General features: G+C 41.3%; 2 protein-coding genes across 4 annotated transcripts in view; one reads left to right on the forward strand and one right to left on the reverse strand.

Moving 5' to 3' along the window:
• Positions 1–21,676, forward strand: part of LOC148393162 (golgin subfamily A member 7B-like) — a 129,302-nt gene that overhangs the window by 81,947 nt on the left and 25,679 nt on the right. The gene's annotated exons all lie outside the window — the stretch shown is intronic.
• sfrp5 (secreted frizzled-related protein 5) lies at positions 8,927–20,626 on the reverse strand. Its single transcript, XM_088385342.1, has 3 exons — positions 19,771–20,626; positions 13,828–13,905; positions 8,927–10,664 (listed from the first exon to the last, which is right to left on the reverse strand). The coding sequence occupies exons 1-3, from the start codon at positions 20,327–20,329 to the stop codon at positions 10,336–10,338; spliced, it is 966 nt and encodes a 321-aa protein (XP_088241468.1). The 5' UTR covers positions 20,330–20,626; the 3' UTR covers positions 8,927–10,335.

Consider the following 21,676-nt stretch of genomic DNA (forward strand, 5'->3'; position numbering starts at 1 on the left):
TTTTCAGGCATGTAAATGTGGTGTGATAATGAGACCAATTAATTAATTAAACAAAAATTAATGATCAAAAACACTGGATGACATTCAGTTTTAGGTAGCACTGCGATTGGTATCCATCTATAATGGAAAGGCCAAAAAGTGATTTGTTGCCGATCATAGTATTTAGATAAAGTGAATCCAAGCGTATTTGCAGTTTGTTGTTCACACGTTTGCCTAGATGCATTTTTTTTTTTTTTTGGCACCTAGCTTCCATTATTCCTGGAAAACACACCTATTTGGTGTTTTTATGCTCAAGTCACACAAAGATAGTGTTTCTTTGGCGGCGTCTTGGTCACACGATTCCTGCCGAGATTAAAAAAAGATTATGCATTCTTTTGGGTTTCAAGGTGGCAAATAGGAAAACTAAATTGACAACCACAGAATGGAAACCAGCTTATGGCAGTGTTAGAAATCTTTGGATCCACTTTACAGACTTAATAAGACATCAGTATGGCATTGGTGTACAATTGTTTCAAAGTGAGACCTTCTGAGTTGGGTGTGTGGTTTTCTTTCTCAGGGCCATTTACTGTAGATGAGGAATTATGAATGGGATGGTTTTCAACACCGTGGCAACGGTTTGGACTGAGACGGAGAGAGACAGCCAGAAATATAGAAAAAAGAGAAAGTGGAAAGAAACACTGAGGATTTATGACGTCTGAGCCCTCATGTGAGAGCGCCTCACCTCTGACAGGCGAGGAAATACTTCTCCAATCTGTGTCCCTGTTGACACCAGCGTGTTAACACACACACATGTACACACACACAGGCCACCCTCGCTTTCCCTACGTCCAATGTGTGGTAATGATGCAGCTCAATGAAAGTGCTGAGAGCAGTCAAGTCGAACACGAAGAGACAGCGAAACGTCCAGCGCCTGTGGGAGTCCCGGCCTATGGAAAATTTGCGCTCCTCTTCGTCTCCTTCACGCTCCTCCTGAGAGGAGCATGGTGTTCCAGGAAGTGCAGGGGTTAAGAACACACCGTTTGGACGCCGACCTCTCACCCCTGGTTAGCGTTGCGTAGCCGCTAAGTGGTTCTCTGTGACTCCTCCACTCCTGTTTCTCGGGCCATTTCACACAGTAGCAGCGGTCCTGTTGTATTTCGTTTGTCACGTAGGCCCGATTTTTTTTTTTTTTTTTTTTTTAATAGGGTGAAGAATTAACAGGATTACAAAAGTTCAGCACCCAACATGGGGGAACGAATGCACTGTCGTGCAGGATTTAATGTCACCAACTAAAACTGAAATCATTGTAGGTTGTGATTAGGTGTCATGCATGTACTTACGTTATCCTTTTTCCCACATTTATAACCCTCTAAGTTCTCGTCACGTCCTATATTAGAAAAATGTAATCATTGCTGGAGACTTACAAAGAGGATTAACATTCCTGGCTCTCCAACACTCAGATGTTTCCCTTCTCCCTCCCGCTGCTTTCGCTTTGCCCTTTCTCCCTTTCTTCCGTCCACTTCTTGCTCCTTTTTCTCATTGCAAGTCACTTCTCTCCAATCAAGTCCTTATTTCCGCAGTGCTGCAAGCTACAGGTTCACATGAGATGGCCGCCTAATGTCCTTTTCAGTCCTCTATTCTTTTCCTTTGTTTGTTTGAATCGGTGCAGGAAATGGGGAAAATTGTGTTTGTGTGGGACTTAAGCTGTAATTAAAGCAGTTAGGCATGGAAGCTTCCTGGACAAAAAAAACAGAAGAGATAAGTTTGTCACAATCCATATTTTGCTTGCTTTGTAATCACTTTTTTTTTTTTTTTTACATCCAACCTATTATAATGATTGACGTTTTAAGCAAGTAAGTCATGTCATTAGCGTCAGCTCTCTTTCGACCTAATCTGCCTCGGTGTCCAAGCAGCCATCATCAGCCCCTGAGTTGTTCCTCTCCACCTATCATCGACAACCATTAAAGTGCTGATAAACCCCCTGATCTTACTCAAACATGTACATACTGTAGGCACGTCTTCAAGGTTAAGCTTTCGTGTTTGGGAATGCCCACAAAGTTCCTTTCATACACTGAACAGGTATATTGTAATTGCCAACCTTTGCCCGAAAGCTAAAGCACACACCCAAATTGATTACCATTTGTTATTGACCATGACCGGCCATTAGTCACATACACAAATGTATACCTTTCTGATACGGTATCTTCTCAAAGAGCATTTACCTGTTGCCCGGAGGCTAATAAAGTCATCAGCTTGGTGCGACAGCTTGACTTATTGCTAGAATTCTATCTCCACCACACTGAACACACACATCCATCTGGCCATTGGTTTGACATTGACAACGACCTGACCCGCTTTGTTTTTTTTCTTTACAACCCAACTTGATGCTGGATGATGCAAAAACAATTTGGTTCTCAAAGCTTCCAGTTGGACTATTTTAAAGTAGAAATCTGAGACATGCTTATTTGAATTCAGCCAGTTAGCTTTTTTGGCAGCTGAAGGTGATGTGAAAGACTCTCACAGCCTCTGATGTTGTTGTGTTACTGTTTGCTTTGGGAGAAACTTGCAAAATTATTCTGAGCCTTCAATGAAATCAAGCAGCTGGCTGTGAACTGACTAACTGTGCAATGTTAGTGCCTGGTAAACACGCGTCCACACATCAGTGATGAACTTGTAAGATTCGAGTGGAGCCCAGAGGTTAATTACAGGCGTGTACGGGCGCATATATGTGCTGTGTACATTGTACATGCGTGCTGACTCCCGAGCTTATCTGTCAATCTTTAGATAAGTCAATGCAACACAGGTTGAGCGTTGTGTGATGCGTTTGCTATGGGAAACGGTTAATTTGTTGACTTGTCCCTCAACATCAACAGAGGTGCGAGCGGCGGGTCGATGGGTCGATAGAAAAGGAGGAAAGGAAGGTGAGGAATGTCAAGGCAAGACTGCCCTGCCTTAATGTCCATGCTAAAAAGTGATTCAATTCAGCCAAGTTTACATTCCACGTGTGATCTGGAACTTATTAGGCAAAAAAAAAAAAAAAATCTGTTAGAAGACCCGGTAAATCTTCCAAACATGTTTATGGAGATTTCAGCAAGGATGGGTACTCCATAGAGCCTCCACTAAGGTCCATGTAAATCCGGCCCTATGTTTTGGATTGCTATCCAAACTGTGAGTCAGACTATTTAGCTGGTGAATGCTAAAATTTGGGAGCTTTTCTTCCTGGCTTGGTCCCCTGGGTCGTGCCACTGACACATGCAGGAAGGCCAGCTCATCCTAGGCTTTTGTGTGCAGACATTAGCAGAGATTTGCCGATCAATGGCCAGGCTTGAGAGTGATAAGTGTAAAGTAGTTGTTGTGTCAACTTCCAGGAAGAAGGACTCATGGACAATACAGAGTAAGAACTAATGATGCAGCCGGGTGGCCATGAAGAATCTGCTTACACAAGGGGGCTAAATCCCCTCTCACTCGTGATATACATTCATTGGGGAAGTATTTTCCTTTTGTCTAAACTTCTTAAGCCACATGGTGATGGCCTTGGATTCAATGTGGAAATGCAACAAAGCGACCAAAATCCTTCAATTGGTGAGCCATCTCAATTTACTGAAACATTATAGTCTATGATGAATGCTTGCAAAAAACATGTATTTAAATTGGAACTCCATATTTGCCATAATTGCGTAGAGTTCATCTCAGGCTGCCATAATCGTTCAGTGTAAATCCAACAAGCACCAAATGATGACTTCTTGATTATAAGATGGCGTTGACAGACCAAGTTTGAGGCTCCATGGAGACTGGCAAGAAACCAGCTTGCCTCAGATTCTGAAGGTCAGTATCAGCGCTCATGTCATCGTTAGTCCCTCAAACTGACGACAACGTGATGACTGCTTCTCTTCTCGGGAGTGCCTATGAGCTAGATTAAGAAAGAGCTGTTGCTGAAGGACTGTAAATGTTTAGCAAGTCACGGTTAGCACGCCAGATTCATTTTAACCTCAGTAGCTTTAAATTTGCAGCCTTGGAATCCAACATGACTTTTTGTCACATAATCATCTTAACACATTACTGTTTTTTGAATTATATAAAATGCTGGATTAGTACTTTCTTTGACTTTCATAACACAGCCTAATCCAATGATCCATTTGGTTAAGTCAAGAATCCATTTTTCCCCCAAAGTGATGCAAGTCACATATTCCATTGATTGCCTATAAGAGGTTTTCTTCCTCGTGAGGCATTAAATACTGTTGATGTCATGAAACGTCACAATTCATTACATTATTGATGTTGATATTAAGGTGGTTCCCCAATTGATTAATAAAACATATGAGGGTGCTCTTATTGGCATTTCTCTTTGTTAAATCACAAACTCACATGGATCCAATGAAGCCGAATGACATCTTCCAGGAGGTTCTGCCTTCTGTCTATTATCCTTTAATCTATGATCCTTACAAAAAGAGACACTGATGCAGTCATGCATAGATAAACAAATGACAGCAGCGATCAAGAAAAGAATAAATAAAGCCTTAGGGAAAGGGCAAAGAAGAGGTTGAGCGTTTGTGGATAGAAAACTGATCTGATTGGAATAACTTGTGCTTGTCTTGGCCAGAAATTCATATGGGAGCAATACTATAGCTAGTCCTTCCATCCAGAATGGATTAAAATGTTTCCAAAATCATGTAAGGTCAGAACATGAAAAAAAGAGGGCAAATGTTTTACATTTGGCTCGATTTTGCAAGCTGGAATATGAATGGTGCTGACATGTCAGATAATCCAATAATTGTCAATCATGGTCACACCCTGAAAAATTTCACAGTTGAAGACTCTAAAAACAAAAAAAACAAAAAAAGTGTGAGAGGTATGTAGAACTTTGTTGTGGAGTGTTCAATTTTCACGCTCCGATTTCCAGTTTTATTTCTTGTGTGGCTAAAATGTGGCGAAAACACACTTTGGTTAAGGCACAAGTGGCCCCTCCCCTACAGAATAGAAATTTTAGTGTCTTTGTTTGCAGCGGCAAAAGGGAAGTAAGTTATCGTCTCTCATATTTTGAGGCTCCGTTACTTGGAATTAAATTGTAATCCTGCGCAAAGAACCACATGCTGGCATCTTTATCTGATTACACGTATTTCTGTAAATTTCAGCTTGCAGCTCGATATCATTCACTCCCAAATGATTTCCAAATCCCACCGCACGCTATTTATAGATGTCAAAAAGTGGACATGTCCAGGCAAATCTGGACGTCAGTTCAACTAGCTGTGATATAAAGCAGAAGCATCGCTCCAACGCATTGCAAAAATTGGACTCACAACTGTTTGGCACAAGTGGTGATACATGTTACAGATTTGTTTACTGTCAGCACATTTCCTTGGTTTTGGAATTGTTGTTGTTTATGCGTTCCACTTAAAAAGCAAGCATTTGTCTTCCAAGATTCTTCTGTTCTACTTACACACCTGTTTTTCCTCTCCGTCCTCGGTCAGTTTGTTGAATTCAATTTCGACATCCTGGGGGTGGCTCAATCTGACCCAGACCACACAGTCCTAACATCCCATGTTACAAACCAACACATTTTTTTATGATGAAAGTAACCTCCTGTGAAAAAGACTTGGCCAATATCACAGTTATGCCAAACATGTGCTGCGCTTTTCGAATCTTGGATCGTTTTATGACCATAAACAGTCCAAGCGGGATGAAGCGATCCAAAAGATTGCTGCTTGGATGTGATCCTGGTATGGGGTTATTGTTTCGGGCAGCGGGAGAAAGTACAGACTGTTTTTTTGGGTTGGTGAGTGATAGGATGATTAATAGGATTGAGGTAGTATTGCTGTCCGTATTGGCACCAAGAACAAAGTCACCAGGGAGTATTAAAGGCCGTGATGCAAATGTGTGGTAATTTATTGCCGAAAGTATTGCTTTCTTTCCAAGATGTCATCAAATTTCATGCATCACTTTCACATAAATCATATTTTTTGGCTTCAAAAACTCCCAATCACCCCCATTGTTGTAGCTTAATCCACCTGGAAGGAGTCATTTGAGTCTTAGTTGTAAAAGAGACGTGTTGCGTTATTTCAGTGGCTTGTGCAAAATTTGGCAGATGTTTGTGTGTCAAGTAAAAGAGAGCTAGGTAATGATGCAGCCATCTTTTATTGTCAAATCAAGGGTAAGGAAATAAATCTTGCATTGTAGCTGGTCATCAAGACTTTCGAAAAGGATTACGATTTTGAAATGTGTCACTCAAGACTGTCTTAAAAAATGACCTGTGAAGATCATTACAATGAAAATAACGGTGTGACTCATCAATGCTGCAACAAGTAGCTTGAGTCAACATGTTCAGTAATCTTGTGAGGATGTTGGATAGTTTCATTTTAGTCTAATTTGAGTCAACATGTAACTATTAGTTCCAAAATTAGACTATCAATGTATCATCATGTCTTGCAAAATTCAAAGACACAAAAGTGGGCCTATTCACTTCTAGTTACCCTAACATCTGATCATAGTAAACGAAAGTCAAGAGTCTGAAAGGAACCTTCAGAAATCAAATCCAAAATTTCTCATACATTTGGTCAAAGGTCAGAGGTTAGTAAACGAGCATATTTTAGCAGCCTCGTCATCTGCTTGACCTTAATTTTTGCCGACACACCGATTTTTTTGTTTCCAAAGGGTTGCCAGTCAAATCTCTCCACCAACAGTACATCGATCACAAACCAGAAACATGTCTTTGGTCGTGACTAGTTGTTTGTCAGTGCATTCTGGCATCTGTATGAATGTCGTGATTTTTAATTTCAAGATGTGCAGCAGCGGTGTCTGCGTGCTTTCCATGCAGCTATAAATCTCCACACTGACATGTTGGTTCAGTGGGGAAACTGCAGGTTTGGGACACCCTGATGGCCTCCACAGATGGTTTCAAGACCCTTCCCATGGCACTCCCCCTACTCCACCTATTAATTTATTCATTTTCCACTGCAGACACACAGAGGCCAGTGTGATTGTTTCCAAAGCTTCTAGTCCCAAGAGGGCACCTTGGGTGTTTTCTTGCCGTCCATTGCCCCATTACAGTCCTCTTCTTCACTGAAGGATTTAAGTAAATGTGCTTGCTTCTGTTTGGCAAATCTCACTGACTGTCTCATTTGTTTTGGTAGACAATTCCAAACATGTGGAGTAGAGACATTAATAAATGAATAGATTCCTCATTGTTGATAGAAATATGAAGATAAAATGGCATCAGTGTGACCTTCTTAACGATCTATCAATTATGAATAGACAATGTTAGTGGCTCACGAAGAGAGCCCAGAGGTACACCATTATTAAAGGTGACCTACACCGTGATCCCACCTTTCAACTTACCTGTGAGGAGTGATAGATGATGTTGAGAAGGAGCTGGAAACAAATGGAACCTAGTAACAAAAGACAAAGGATTTGGTCCTCTTAGAAAGAAATCTTCAGTGAAGTGTAAATTGAAGAGTTACATAATGATCAGACTTCCTTGTTTGTTTGAGTACATATTTTTCTGAATAATTTGCTCCAAGGATTATAAAATATGCACTTCAAGCAACAAAACTCTTGAGTAAAGCTGCTTTGCTGTGTGCATACCACATGTGGAAGGTAGTGTTGACTTCAGCATTTGAGACTGATTCCTCGACTACTCGTGAATATTGACACTTACCTAATATACAGACATGACAAAATGTGACATACAGTATTTTGTCCATACAAGGCCCTGTGCCTGCACGCTCTTATTCCTCGCCAGACTTCCTTTCTTTCCTGCAGACAAGGTGGTCCAGTGAATCCAAACGATGTTGGCATACCGTTTAAATCAGTTTTAATGGTTCTCTGCTAAGTTTGAGGAACATCGAGAGTAATAGTACTTCTTTACTCTTTGAAATGCCTCCTTGACCTCACTCTTAGGTTTCATCCCCTCTAAAAAAAAAAGCTGAAATACAAAAATGAGTAATATGCACATAAAGCTATAGAAGTCTGATTTTAATATACATTACTGTATGTGTGGCAGTTAAGATTAATGTATGGTAGTTTGCGCAGATGACATGTGGCCAGACAGAGGGCCTTTATTCCACTGTACTTATCTGCACACTGCAATGGAAGCAATGTGCTCTTTCTTCTGAGTGCAACGTTTTTATATATATACCATATATATAGGTTTGGGTGTGCTTTATTTTATGTGAGTGCATACAGTATGTATTACAGTAGGTACGTAGTGTACGTGTGTAGATGTCACTCACACGTAGATTCACGCACCACAAAGAGGTTTCAGGAGAGTTGAGTTACATAGGAAAATCTTAACTGTGTGTGTGTGTGTGTGTGGGGGGGGGGGGAGGGGGGGTTGCTTTTCTGCAGTGTTTTTCTAACATTACACTTTGTTTATTTTATCAAATTAACATCTGTTTGAGTTAAAGTCTCATAGGAACGAGGATGAGTTGTGTGTGAGTGTGTGTGTGTGTGTGTGTGTGTGTGTGTGTGTGTGTGTGTGTGTGTGTGTGTGTGTGTGTGTGTGTGTGTGTTGTGCTCCCTCATCAGGCCCTTATTAACCACACTAAGTGAGCTCTTAGCGGGTGCTGATGGGAATGTGTGTGTGCGCTTATGCGTGTGTGGGACTCGGCCAACTGTCTGCCGCCTCATTTCGATCACCTTTTTTTTTTTTTACCACCTGAGCTTTGAGTAATTTTCATTTTCTGTACAGCTGCTGTTTCACCGAACACTTTTACACAAAGCGGTTTTCATTTACTACTCATTGCTGAGCATTGATCACTCTTTGTGTTATCACAAGGAATTTTTGCAGGCTATGAAAAATCCAGTAAAGGTAGTATTTTAAAAGACACATGTGGTAGTTCTTTTTAGGTTGATAAATTGCGTGAAATAAAGACGCAAAGAAAAAAAGTAAAAGTAAAAAAAGAGTAGTTACATCTGGGAAATAAAAGAATAAACAAAATATTTCCAATACATGTTCTTTAAAAAATTTCAAATATACTTTATTCATTTACATTTTGCATTTCAGTAACAGAACTACTTACAGGTTAACTGATTGTAAGAAATATTGTCAAGGTTAAATTTCATCTTTTATTGCGACAAGAACAGTAACTTTAGGCACTATGTTTGTTTTGTATTATGTGTGTAAATGTGATTTTGCTATCATACCACAGAAAAGTGAAACATAGAAGTACAAAAAAAAGATTCATTTAAGGAAAAAAGAAGGAAAAAAATAACCCCCCCTGAAAAAACAAAACATAAACCCAGAAAAGAAACAATGAGTACAGGTGACATCATTGGCTCTGTCCAGAGTCTCTTTACTTGGCTTCTTCTTCGGAACTTTCTTTTCTTTCTTCCATTTCAAAATGATGGAAGTTTCCATCTTTCAAGCCACACAGTCAATGGCAGCATCCTCCAGTCAATTTGTCTCTCAGCGCTTCATCTTACTCCTTACCTCGTCTCCCCCCGAAGGGGAGAAATGCTTTCCTAATCATCTATGCATGGGAATTACCTAATTCGTGCATAATTCAAATCATCTATGTGGGCTGTCTATACTTCTCCTGCACAGTCCACATTTAGCAAATCACTCCTCTGCAATTTAAAAAAAAAAAAACAATACTCCCTCATTCTCACAATAGACATTACATAATCAAACATGATTTCAGCTGGAATTTGGAATATCCCGGCTCCTATTTTCATTTCTAGTGTCTAATTGCATAAACTGCTGTCAGATATTGTACAAGTGATTTACTCGTCTCGGCGTGTTCTCATGATGATTTAGTAGGAAGGAGCACAAAAAATACTTCCATCTACGTACAACCCCTGCAGAAATGCACAACACAAAAAAAAAGTTATGGCATAATACCCCTCCACTATACTTTGGGTTAGGGTTCTAGAATTTGGTGTTTTGGGTCAGCGTTTGGGTAAGCATGGTTTGGTTTGGCTAACATTAGAGTTTACGTTTTCAGGAGTTAGGGATAGTGTTAGGGTTGTAAATGATCTTGACCCATGCTTATTTATGCAGTGTCTGCCCCTTTTTAAATGAATTGGGTCCTGGCCTCTTCATAAAAAAAAAAAAAATGCATGAATATAAAAATAAAGCTATTTCAGGCAATATAAAATACATCCGTTTCCCACCAAATACAGTGCAGTACTTTTTGTACAAAATCCTAATAAATGGTCATGTGAACAGCCTCCTGTATTACTTGACACACAAAAAATAATAACCCTATTCCCATTTAATATTAAAGCTGGAGAAATGAAAGCCTTACCCTATGGTCTTTGGACCATGTTTTGTGAGATTGTGAATCAAAGGTGGATTTTGGAAAAATAAATCTTGAGCATATAGAGTTGGGATTGATTCTGCAGACGGGACGGCGAGTTACATCACTGGAAGACGGTGTGGTAGGTTGGACACTGATGGGATTTCATGTACTTGACGGCAAACTTGAGCTCCTTGCTCTTCTTGTCCCATTTGTGGATGGACATGAGCAGCAGTTGCTGGTCCACTTTGCGGCCCATGATGAGGAAGTTGGAGCCCAGGCTGTCCAGCTGTGAGCACGGGCAGTTGGCCCCGTTCTTGATGTACAAAACCAGCTTCTTCATATCCTTTTTCCGCAACACGCCCTGCTTCAGCACTTTTTTCTTCTTCTGGGCTGCGATCAGCTTCTTGTCGCCTTTCTCCTTTTTCACCTCCTTTATTTTCATTTTAAGGACTGGTAAGAAAAACAAAGAGAAGATAGTTTGGTTATTGCAGTTGAGCAATTTCACATTGGCTTGTACTTCTAGAATGGAAGATATAAGAAGTATCCCTATGGACTTAACTACAACCGGTGTTACCTTGTTGATTCATTCACTTTCATTGACGACGATAGACGTCAAAGATCCATTTTAACTGGGCTGGCAGTGAACGAGTTACTAAACAACTGTGCCAAAGCATGCCACATAATTGGGGTTAAGTTTTGGCTGCATTTGTATGCATGTTACCTTTAATTTTGCAGAGTTCAAAGGAACGTTTTAGACGTATTGTAGAATCCTCTGGTGGCACTTTGTTTAAATAACAGAATATAACGTCAAGTCCAGTTATGACAAATCCTTTGAGGGCAACCATAATGCTACTTTGGCCTGTGATGAAAACTAGTTCCATACCCCTCATTAGAGGATAAAGAAAATCATACTAGAGAAATGGGCTACCAGTTGGAAGGGGTTCTTTCAAAGCCTTTGTAAAGGAAGTGAGGTAGAGCCAATTTTCTATTGTGAGTGTTTCACTGTGACTGTAACGGCACTAAAATAAAATCTATGTTGCTTCTTTGCACGATATTTTATTTGTATTTAGCTGGAAGGTCACACAGGACTGGTGTAATAAGGTCTCTTTACCTACGTTTTCCTCGTAGAATTCCCTTTTTAGGCCTAATCTTTCCAAATCTCACCTAGATTTACTGCAGGTTTATGTTTTTATACTTGCAGCCCTGCCTTTTGACAGCAAAAATACAACAGTGCTTGCGCTAAGAATGCAGAAGTCGGACCGAGAAGTCTTGGCTCAATCGATCTAATGAAGTACCGACTCCTACCACCCATCGAGGCTCATGTTTAGAAACGTGTAGCTCTACTTAAGAGAGACCAAAATGGAGCTGCCAACCACTCCAGACTGGAATCCTCCGGTCTGACAGCTGAAATTAATCACGGGCCTGGCAGAGGCGGAGGCACGGGGGTCGTTGAGAGGCATCGCCGCGGACCGCTTGGAAGACGGCCATTTCTCTCCTCGTCTGCCTGTCTACTGTTCCGTAAACATCTCCTGATATGAGCGCGCTGCATGTGAGGAGATAGCGTGTTATGCGGTGGAATGTGTGTGCTGCGCGGCCTCAAATGTGTAGTCAGACTCCCATCGTTTACGTGCCTACAAGTCTGAATGTCTCGCTATATATGAATGAATACATTCAGGTATGTTTGAGAGCTCAATATGGCTGTCTATTATAATGTAATTTAATGGATCTTGAGCTACCTGGCTTGCATCCTCGTGACAAGCAGTGCCCTCTTAGAACTAAAAATCAATACAGTGACGTCCCAAATGCTCAATTGTACTTTTCTTAAAACAGAGACTACTACCGTATTTTCCGCACTGTAAGGCGCACCGAAATATAAGGCGCACCTTCAATGAATGGCCCATTTTAAAACTTTGTTCATATATGAGGCGCACCGGATTATAATGCGCATAGAATAAATAACTCAACGTTGCTCAAACGTTAATGCAATCACAATATAGTAACACTCGGAATAGTGAAAACAATAACAATCTATCAATAACTCAACATTGCTCAAATGTTAATATCACACAACACACAAAATAAACACGTAAAGCTTACTTTAATAAATTAATCCTCATCCACAAAACCATATTGGTCCATATATAAGGCGCACCGGATTATAAAGCGCACTGTTGACTTTTGAGAAAATTGGAGGTTTTCCGCCTTATAGTGCGGAAAATATGGTAGATACTGTACAAAAGACCAATCGGTTCAAAAACATGGGGATTTTTTTTTTAATATTCCAGCAATGAATGGTGGGAAATATATCAGATGAAAAAAACGGTAACATGAAACAGACTTGAAATGACTTCAAGGCTAACAAGAGCAATATTGATCATGTGTGAGATCAAACCACAATCAGCCATTACAATAGCATCAAGGAGTCATCTCGCTCTGTCTACTGGTGGAATTCTCGCCTCATTTGTCACCCTCAGGCATACATGAATAGCCAGAGGAATGTCTTGCTCATGTTTCATTTAAATGGCCAAGAAGAATCCCTGCGATGCTTTTTGATCTTCGGTCGGACAGTGATTTGTAATACCGCTATCAATCAGCCATACCAGTTTTATTAGGGCGGGTAGAGTCATGACGAAGACGTACTTTGCGATGCTTGTTTGGACGTGTACAAATATGATTTACAATGTGATGGCTGTTATTACCATTTTATAGGAGCTTGTGCCGTTGCCAGATGACATATTGGGGAATTTATTTAAAGAGCCTTGAGAAAATATGGTTCTCATCGCCGATCCGGTCACATTTTAATTACAGCTTGGTGTTCAAAATATTTGGTCATTTATGAGGTTGCATTTTGAGTTTAGTGCAAAGATGTTTGGACTCGTAGATGTGAAAGCTCAGATCAAGTATCAAATCCGCTGCTGTGCATCATCAACAGTAAATCTTAGTGAAGCGGAATAATGGTTTTATTATTCTTTGGCTTCATGTGCAGGTCATTACGGTGAATATGGTGATAAAAGTTTGGGAAATGATGCTGAGTGGGCTTCAGGGACTTTTTCATTGACACATCACTTAATAAGAAACTGAGTCAAAGCAAAGTTGCTCTAAATAGAAGTATAAGCTTCAACTTCAATTTCCTTAAATGTGTGTTGTGGTTAACAAATTGTGGAATAAAATATGAGAAAATATATATTTAAAACAATACATGTGTAGCCTTTAAGTTTTTTTTTTTCTTATCATAGCTCTCATCAGCCCGATAGATAACCAACTCTGAATTTTGCAATATTTTCTCTCTAATTTCTGTTGAAAGAATGCAAATTTCCTCATTGTGGGATCATTAAAGTTTATTATATCTTATCTTATCTTCCTTTTTATGGCACATGATGATTGGCATGTATGATGAAATATTTTAATGTGCTACTTCAGTTCACAAACCATCAAAAAAAAAAACTTGCTATCGTCCACATTTTCCCATCCGCTCAAAATCATTATTTTTTTACTTTTGCTCAGTTTTACCTGACAAGTTCCAAGAAGTATTGACAGGAAAAGTCAGAATACAGAAAACGTTTTTTTTTTTTTAATGAGTGCAACTATGCTTGAAGTCTGCTGCTATACTTACCAAAATCGCTGGCACAGTAGTGCTCCATGATGTTGTCTGCTTTCAACTCATTGTCACACGGGGGACACACCTTTGACACTGAACGAGAAGAACGAAAAACGACGCGTTAATGACGACCCCAGTGAGCACAATTACACATTTCATTAGGCGTTCAGAAGGTCAAAACAGCTCAAATCTGAAGGCTGCGTCTGTAAGAAATCATTAGGCCCTTTGGAGCAACACCCCCTCCCTCACCCCCTCCCTCCCTCCCTGTCAGAAGCCATTTGCAGTGCAAGTCTTACACACTCCAGCAGACTGAAGGATGTTTGCTCTAAAATGACGCTGCAAAAAAAGGGTTTAATTTGGGACTGTGCATATTTTGGTAGAGAGGGTGTGACCTTGAGAGTCAACAGGAGAAGCTTAGCATGCAGTTTTGAAACAAGTGGCCTAAAAACAAATTACTGACTTTTTACACGCAAATATTTTTACGTTTATTTTGAACTTGATTTACTGTAATTATGTAGGTCCCCTCGAAGGAGTATAGACATTATTTTCCAAGTTATATTACAATGATTACTAACAATAAATATTTTTAGTTTTATTTTGGACAACCCCCCCAACACACACACACAACAGCTAATTGAGAGACCAGACGCGTACTAAAAAAGCAAAAGTGTGTGACTTCATCTATGTCTAAGTTTTTCTTTTGTTTGTTTTTTTTAGGTTATTGGCTCAGTGTCATATTATCCCACATATTTCCCTTTTCGCCACGTCCAAGTCTTCTTGTCACACGTTTACAGACGCACATGTAAACACACCCCAAGCTAACACAGTGGGGTTAAAAGTCACAGTTGAAAGGTTATCACCCCAACCCAAACCTCAGTGTCTGGCCAGATAATGAGAGAGGTCAAAGTGTAGCATGCCTCGCTGCTCAGGTCGCGGTGAGGTGAACCCCCTAACCATTACATCGGAGGGAGTCTTGAGTCGACTAACTGCCACTTTCTCCCCCAACTACACCACCCCCCCCCCCTGTGAGAGAGATCCACTAAGCCTTGTTGGGTCTTTGGGTGCAAGCCTCTAATTGTCCATATTAGGAACAAATTGTTATGGTGCAAACCAATTAGCATGCAAAACAGCACAACCCCCCGAAAGTGAGCCCCTAACAAAGTGGTACTGGAACTTATTTAGATGACACTTATTAACACTCTGAATCGCTTTAACACAGTTCTGTCTTCAAAGTTACTATTTTAGTGGTATTGGACATTGTTATACATCACAGACACTAATAAAAAATAAAGAAAAAAAATGCAGGAGCTGGATCCCCTTTTTGAGTTAAATCCAGATTTGAAATCCGAACCATGTAAGTGTGAATACATCTTTTAGATTGTAACCAATGATGGCGATGGAAACAAACAAAAAAAAATCTTGGAAATACAAACGCACACGCATGAAGAAAGTCTAGTTATGTCTGTTTGGAATGAAGTTACATCTTATTCTGTCTCTTCTGTAATTCATCTGAGTTCCCTTGTGGTTGGCGTGTTGGCAGGAGGTCTGCTTGTGTCAGTTAAAGAGTTTGGATAGAAAAGCAGAGTTTGGATGCCTGCAATGTGGCGTCTGTCTGAGGCATCATGTCAGTTGTGTTGTGCGTTGATGGGCCTGCCGGTGATTTGTGTGCCCGTTCCATCCGTTCCATGCAATTTGTCATCAGTTTTGGATGGCCTTGACTTGTCATGAGCATCACTGTTCCCATCCATAGCAATGAATTGTGTTTATTTTTGTTGTATGCTGGGAATCAGACTACGGCTATGGTTAGATACTCACCATTCCCAAAGAGCAATTTTTAACAGACGCCTTATCGCAGTTAGTTGTCTGGCCTGATGTCATTCACTTTAGACAAATAAATTCCTCATTCAAATATATGCCTCACCAAGAAAAACACTATCCATTCAGGGATGGACATTAAAAAGTTAACTACTGAACCTATTTGACGGTGTTGCTAACCAAAACAGGAGCAGTCTCTCCTGTCTTTAACTGTCTTAAATGTTGTAAATGATTTCCCTACACAGTACATTTGGTCTTTCCATGGCATTGTGTTTGATTTATATTATACAATCATAACAGAAATCGTCAATACTCTGCACTTCTACTGACCTCAGTGAAGCCCAAACAAAAGATGAGCAAATCTCTCAATGTTGTCATCCCTTGACATGTCTTTTACCTCATCCCCTTGAGCCCGAGCCTCACATGATCTTTTCTGTTCCATTGAAAATTTGTGTGGCTCACGACCTCAATGGGACTCTTCAACTTATGAGCAGCAACGCTGATGACATAAAAACAGAGCCGCACCGGGGATGTAACACAGCGTGTCATCTAAGTTGGAAACCCTAACATCTGTTTAAATGTAGCATGGAAATAGACAGAGTGGAATGAGGGGGAAGGGGAAGCGGTTGACTCCATTGTAGGCCTTCAGGCGGCCCCCCTGGGCGGCCCCTAAAACGCAGCACGCTTCTTGCATCTGCAGGAATTCTATACGGAGAGAGAAAATACATTTTCAAAAGGTGGTTTTCCGTGGCGAGTGCGTTGGATCAGATTTTCCCTTTCAAAGAGTAGCGGCCAGGGCCACATGAGTAGCGTCCATTGTGTTGCCAGGAGCTGGCAGTCTTACTCCAGCATGGTTGTAATTTACACTCGCCACATCACTCACAGGACAGACAATATCTTTGACACCTTGCAGGTTGGATCCGACACTGGATCATTACACTGCAGCATATGTATTTAAGCAAGACTTATATAGTACCCAGAGCTGGACTGGCTATCTTGTATACAGGGCAAATGGGCCGGGAACTTTTAGGGCGTCGTGCTATTTTAATTATTTTAAATCAATTGATTAATATTATTTTTTCTATTTTACCCCAACTAACCAGCCCATTTACAACATAGACCGCAAACTGAGCCAATCCAAATTCAAACTTGCAGTCAACATGTATATGTTGGATACCTCCATGTAGTAAATATAAAATTGAATATTCATCATGATTTAACCAAAATATAGTGCGGCAACAGTGATCATTACAACCTTTCAGTATTATGCATTGCAGCTGTTCACCACTGTAACCGAGTGCAACCACAATAATAAACACGTCGTTAAATGAATACCTCTCAGACAGCATCTGTTTTGTCTTCAATTTTTTCGCAGACGTGATGCAATACTGTTGAATTTGACTTGATGTGGTGTTTTATACCAGCAAACCACTAGCTCCAGTTTGAACCACAGAGATGTATTTAAGAAGTGAGAACAAGGGATCCCATTCAATTGTGAGTGTACCTAATGAAGTGTCTGCTGGAATGAGCCAAGTTAGTCAACTGTATGTCCGTGAATTTGTCATGGCTCTCTTTGACGTCCTGCTTGATTTTTCTTTCGGTGGACGATTTGGTGAGAAAAATTCTTGGATGAGCTCCTTTTACCCTATTAGACGTGTGTGTATATGTGTGAGTCCGTGAGGTGGTCTCACATGCTCATCTAAGAATTTGTTTCTTGTCAAAATGTCAGGCTCTGAGCCTTCGGGTAGAAAGTGATATGGGTTCACTGTGTTCCAAACACACACACATGTCTAATAGTTAGGTTACAGTAATGTAATGTAGTTGTTTAACCCAACTAAGCCAATTTTAGGGTTGATATGATCTTTGCATGTGTTTGCACTTCTTCCTCCCAGTAATGGAGCTGCACCTTTGATTGTTATTCAAGTAGGAATCCTCGCTTGTTTTGTTTTCATCGAAGGTGGTAGAAGAAGGTTTCTTTGTGTTCCTTTGAATGGCTTACAAGAGCCGCAATGTCACATAGTTGAGCCCCGTCCTATAAAAATAGCGTGGTCATTTTCCCTAATGGAATAAGTCAGCTCTGCGTAATTTCACCACTGAATCTTTTCCCACTGTTATTATGTGGGATTGCTGTCACTTGGCTGTGAACACTTTTGATTAAAAGCCAAGATAAGTCACACACAGTTGACTGACAAGACTAAAAATGACGTTTTTGGTGTTACTGGCTCTCATTTGCTCCATCCCAGAGCGTAGAGTAAAAGCTAATTTTACATCTTTGTGAGAATCGCATGTACTTTAAACAGAGCCTTTTGTTCGTTGAAATAGAATAAACATAATGGAGGTGCACTCATTTAGCATGAAGCAGATAAGAGATGCTAATAGGCACTTGAAGTCAATAAATGGAATGACAACAATGAAGTACTTATTCAAAACACTTTCCTCTTCCGTTTCCTCCTCCACCTTTCTTTCACTCTCATGCTCTTCCCCGGGACAATCGCACTCATTCCCATTCCTTCCTTGTCCCGTCTTGTCGACTAATTACTGAGAGCGGGGTAATTGGCCGCCCTTGCTAATTGGCCTGCTGGCTGCCAGGCCCGACAAAGGCACAGTAGACTGAAACAAAAAATGGAGGTGGGGGGGTAGACTCCCCAAGCCCTCCACTGTTGACAGACTCCCATCAGCTCCTTCACTCCCCCTCTCAGCACTCATCGCTATTGTCAACAAGCTGCCCAAGTAGCCCGGTACACAGACTTCATTGTATATTTAGTTCCTTTTGCTCTCAAAGGTTTTTCTCCGTTAGATTTATCACCTCTTTCAAGGAGTCTTTATCAACAATTTTCATCCCAAAATGAAAAAAAAAATGCCACCAATTCCCAAGGAAAATGTACACTTCAAAATTTATTAAAAAAAATAAAATAGAAAGTAATGAATAAGAAAATATATTAAGATATTGAGGAAAAAAGCTTAACTCCTTTACGTCTGGATCCTGATATTTCGATTCAGATAGAGTTGGATTCCGATTTACAAATATTTCCAAGCTTGCATTTGAATAAATTAGCTGAAAATTTTGAAAACGTGACACCAATTAGGTGGAGTGACCCGCTACTGGTCTTTCATCACCGCGTTTTTGTATCATTAGTTAATGCAAGCCAGCTAGACTTCTCTCAACATGGATTGACACATCGGTGCATCCTTCGAGTGACGTGACAATCTCTCCATCCCATCACCTGTTGGAATGATGGATTGCGTCCTGATGGACGACTACTGATAAAGCTGTGTCGCCTTTTCAGCGAAGCTGTTGAACACTGCAGTCCGTTCGTCTTAACTCACTGAACAATCCGGCAGCTGGAGTCTCTCAGTCTCTCAAGGTCTGTCTCAGACCCTGCTCGAGGCATGTAGCCATGGCGGGGAGCCCATCTTTAACGCTTTGACGTATGAACGCTGTCCTTCTAACCTCTCCCTGCTGCCGTCTTCCTCACTGACCTCCTCTGGATTGTCTCTCACTTAAAATGTCATCTGTCATCAACAAAGGGCTGGAAGCCAAAGCATTGCATTTCCAGAAAATATTTTGCTTTAGAAACTGCAGGCTCATGTCAGTCAATCCGTTTAGGTAAGCGCTTTACGATTTTTGTGCAAAAGTCAATTATGAAAATTAGATGAAATAGATCATTGACTTTCTGCTTGGCCAGACAAAGTAATTTTAGGATCAGAATCAAATTGAAGATCTTGGTAATCATCCACCTCCTGTATAGGACTATTTTTTGTCATGGTTTATAATCCACATCTTCAACAAAATTGAACTTTTTCAGCAAGAACAAACCCCAAAATTTCCATTTAGACAGGTAGAAATGTGGGGAAAATGGAAAAATCTGAAATTATCCATGTCAATTATCTGACCTGACGCCTGGGGGGTATTATTATTATTATATATTTCAGGGGGGCAGTGACCCCATCGCCTCCCCTGCATCCCCGCCAATGCATTAAAGTTCAGCTATTATTTTAGTTTATCTCAAGAAAAGTGTGTTGCTGAGGTCAATTTTGAACATCAAATGTTTTACCCCACCAGATGTAAACTTTGCAATTTTTTCCAACCTTGTAACATTAGTGAGTAAAAACATCAATTTGTGCATTTTGATGTTTCCGTACCTGGTGGCTGGGTGGCATGGTTGGCGGTGAACTGCATGGGGATGCACAGATCGTTGTCAATGGGGAACTTATCACACGTCAGCATCTCCGGCCAGGGGAAGCCGTAGGTCTCCATGACGGGGGCGCAGCTGTCCCTGACGGCCTCGCACAACGATCGGCACGGGTAGATGGGCCGGTCCAGGCACACAGGCGCGAACAGTGAGCACAGGAAGACCTGGGTGTCTGCGTGGCAGCGCTTGGCCAGGAGGGGCACCCAGCTCCCAGCTTGCTGCTTCACCTCAGGCATGGTCTCGTGGTCCAGCAGGTTGGGCAGCCTCATCTTCTTGTAACCCACATTGTGGCACAGCCGCAGGTCGGCCGGGATGTCCACGCACTGGGGTTGCTTGGTATAGAAGCGGCCGTTGTGGAAGTTGTCCGACTGCCAGCTGTAGTAGTCGTACTCTTCTGCGGCTGACACGCTGAGGAGGAGGTGGAGGAGCGAGAGGAGCCAAAGGCCCATTGCCATGTGGAAGGGGCACTGGGTAAATGCCCACCTGGAGCTCTTTTGTCCTTGTGCCATACCTTTCTTTTCAAGCTCGGAACAAAAACTCAGGAAGACTTCATCCAAGGTGTCCAAAAAGTAAATCAAGTGCACCCGTTGTAATCCCAAAAGTTTTAATTCCTTCTCCGCTTCTGGAGACTCAGCCTTAAAAGCACACAGATGCACCTCTCTCTCAGTGTGTGTTGCTATGTGTGTGTGTATGCATGCACGACCTCAGGTAACAAGTCAAGAGAGGATGAGCATACGCAGTTTACTTTCCAAGTTCCCCTGTAAAAGTGTCACCCTGCTCTCTCAGTATCACTCTGTGCTTCTAATGAGAAGTCCCAAGGCTTTAAAGGTCCTCAGGCGGCCTGACCAAGCAGACTTGCCTGCCGTACACCTTCTCACTGGCCTCCCCAGGATTCACTCACACCCAGCGGAGCCAATGGCAGCCCGGGGGGCGGGTCCCACTTGTATTCGGAGCAACCCTCCTGACCCTGATCCGCCAACTAACCCCTCCTCTGAAACAAGAGTGAGAACAAACCCTTTGCAAATCACCAAAGTTGTATTTCTGTTTTAAAACTCATTCCTCCAATAAGAGCACTCATGACACACACTTTTACCTTCTTAGTTGGAGTAGGTCTGTCATGCATCTGCACCATTCCTGCTGTCAGACTACGTCTTTGTCAGAGGCTTGCGCAATGTAGCACGTTGCTGCGCAAATCTGCTCACTTCATTAGCGTTCAAGAGTCTGCCAATGAAGGCCTCTCATGCATTCAAACACGGGTACATACAAATGAAACTAAACATACTCGCTATGTAAAATAAACCATTTTTATGGCCAGTGCTAAGGATGCTTCTAACTTGGCATTTGTCTTTTGCAAAGACTTTCACTCAGGTCGATTTAATTCACAGTTCCATTATCTTGCAAATGCATCCTCATATTGGACATGATTAAACTGCCGCTTGGTGACATTTTCTTAACAAAGCACATCGCAAATTTGCCATCTGGGTCATACTAGTGGAAATGAAATTAAATGATTCTGGTGTATTGTGCCAGAATCAACAAAAAGACCCAGGGGGGAGGCTATGTGAGCGAACAGTTGGAGATTGGATGAGATGAACAGATCTGAGCACATGATCGGGTGTTCATGTTGTTCTTTGCCTGTCGCTGAGGAGATAAAATGACTCCAAAGGAAAACAGACTGTCGAGTTTCACTTCCATCCATTCTGCCTGATTTTGCCAGTCTTTCTTAATAAATATCACTGTTAATACTCCAAACACGTGTTGTGTGAAGCCGTCCCTTGGCTGCAGTTAAGTAAATAAACCTTACACCTCTTTTTCTGCGGAAGTACGGAATTGTTGAACAAGCTCACCCCGCCGGC

This window comes from Syngnathus floridae, chromosome 9 (assembly GCF_059516105.1).
Source record: "Syngnathus floridae isolate MCC-2025c chromosome 9, RoL_Sflo_1.0, whole genome shotgun sequence".
Taxonomy (NCBI): Eukaryota; Metazoa; Chordata; class Actinopteri; order Syngnathiformes; family Syngnathidae; genus Syngnathus; species Syngnathus floridae.

Bases quoted from the DNA above. Each gene is read 5' to 3' on its own strand.
- sfrp5 (XM_088385342.1), bottom strand. From the start codon at position 20,329: ATGGCACAAGGACAAAAGAGCTCCAGGTGGGCATTTACCCAGTGCCCC. The intron at 13,906-19,770 runs GTACGGAAACAT...CTTCTCGTTCAG, and splicing joins CCATGCCACCCAGCCACCAG to TGTCAAAGGTGTGTCCCCCG. The intron at 10,665-13,827 runs GTAAGTATAGCA...TTTTCTTACCAG, and splicing joins CTACTGTGCCAGCGATTTTG to TCCTTAAAATGAAAATAAAG.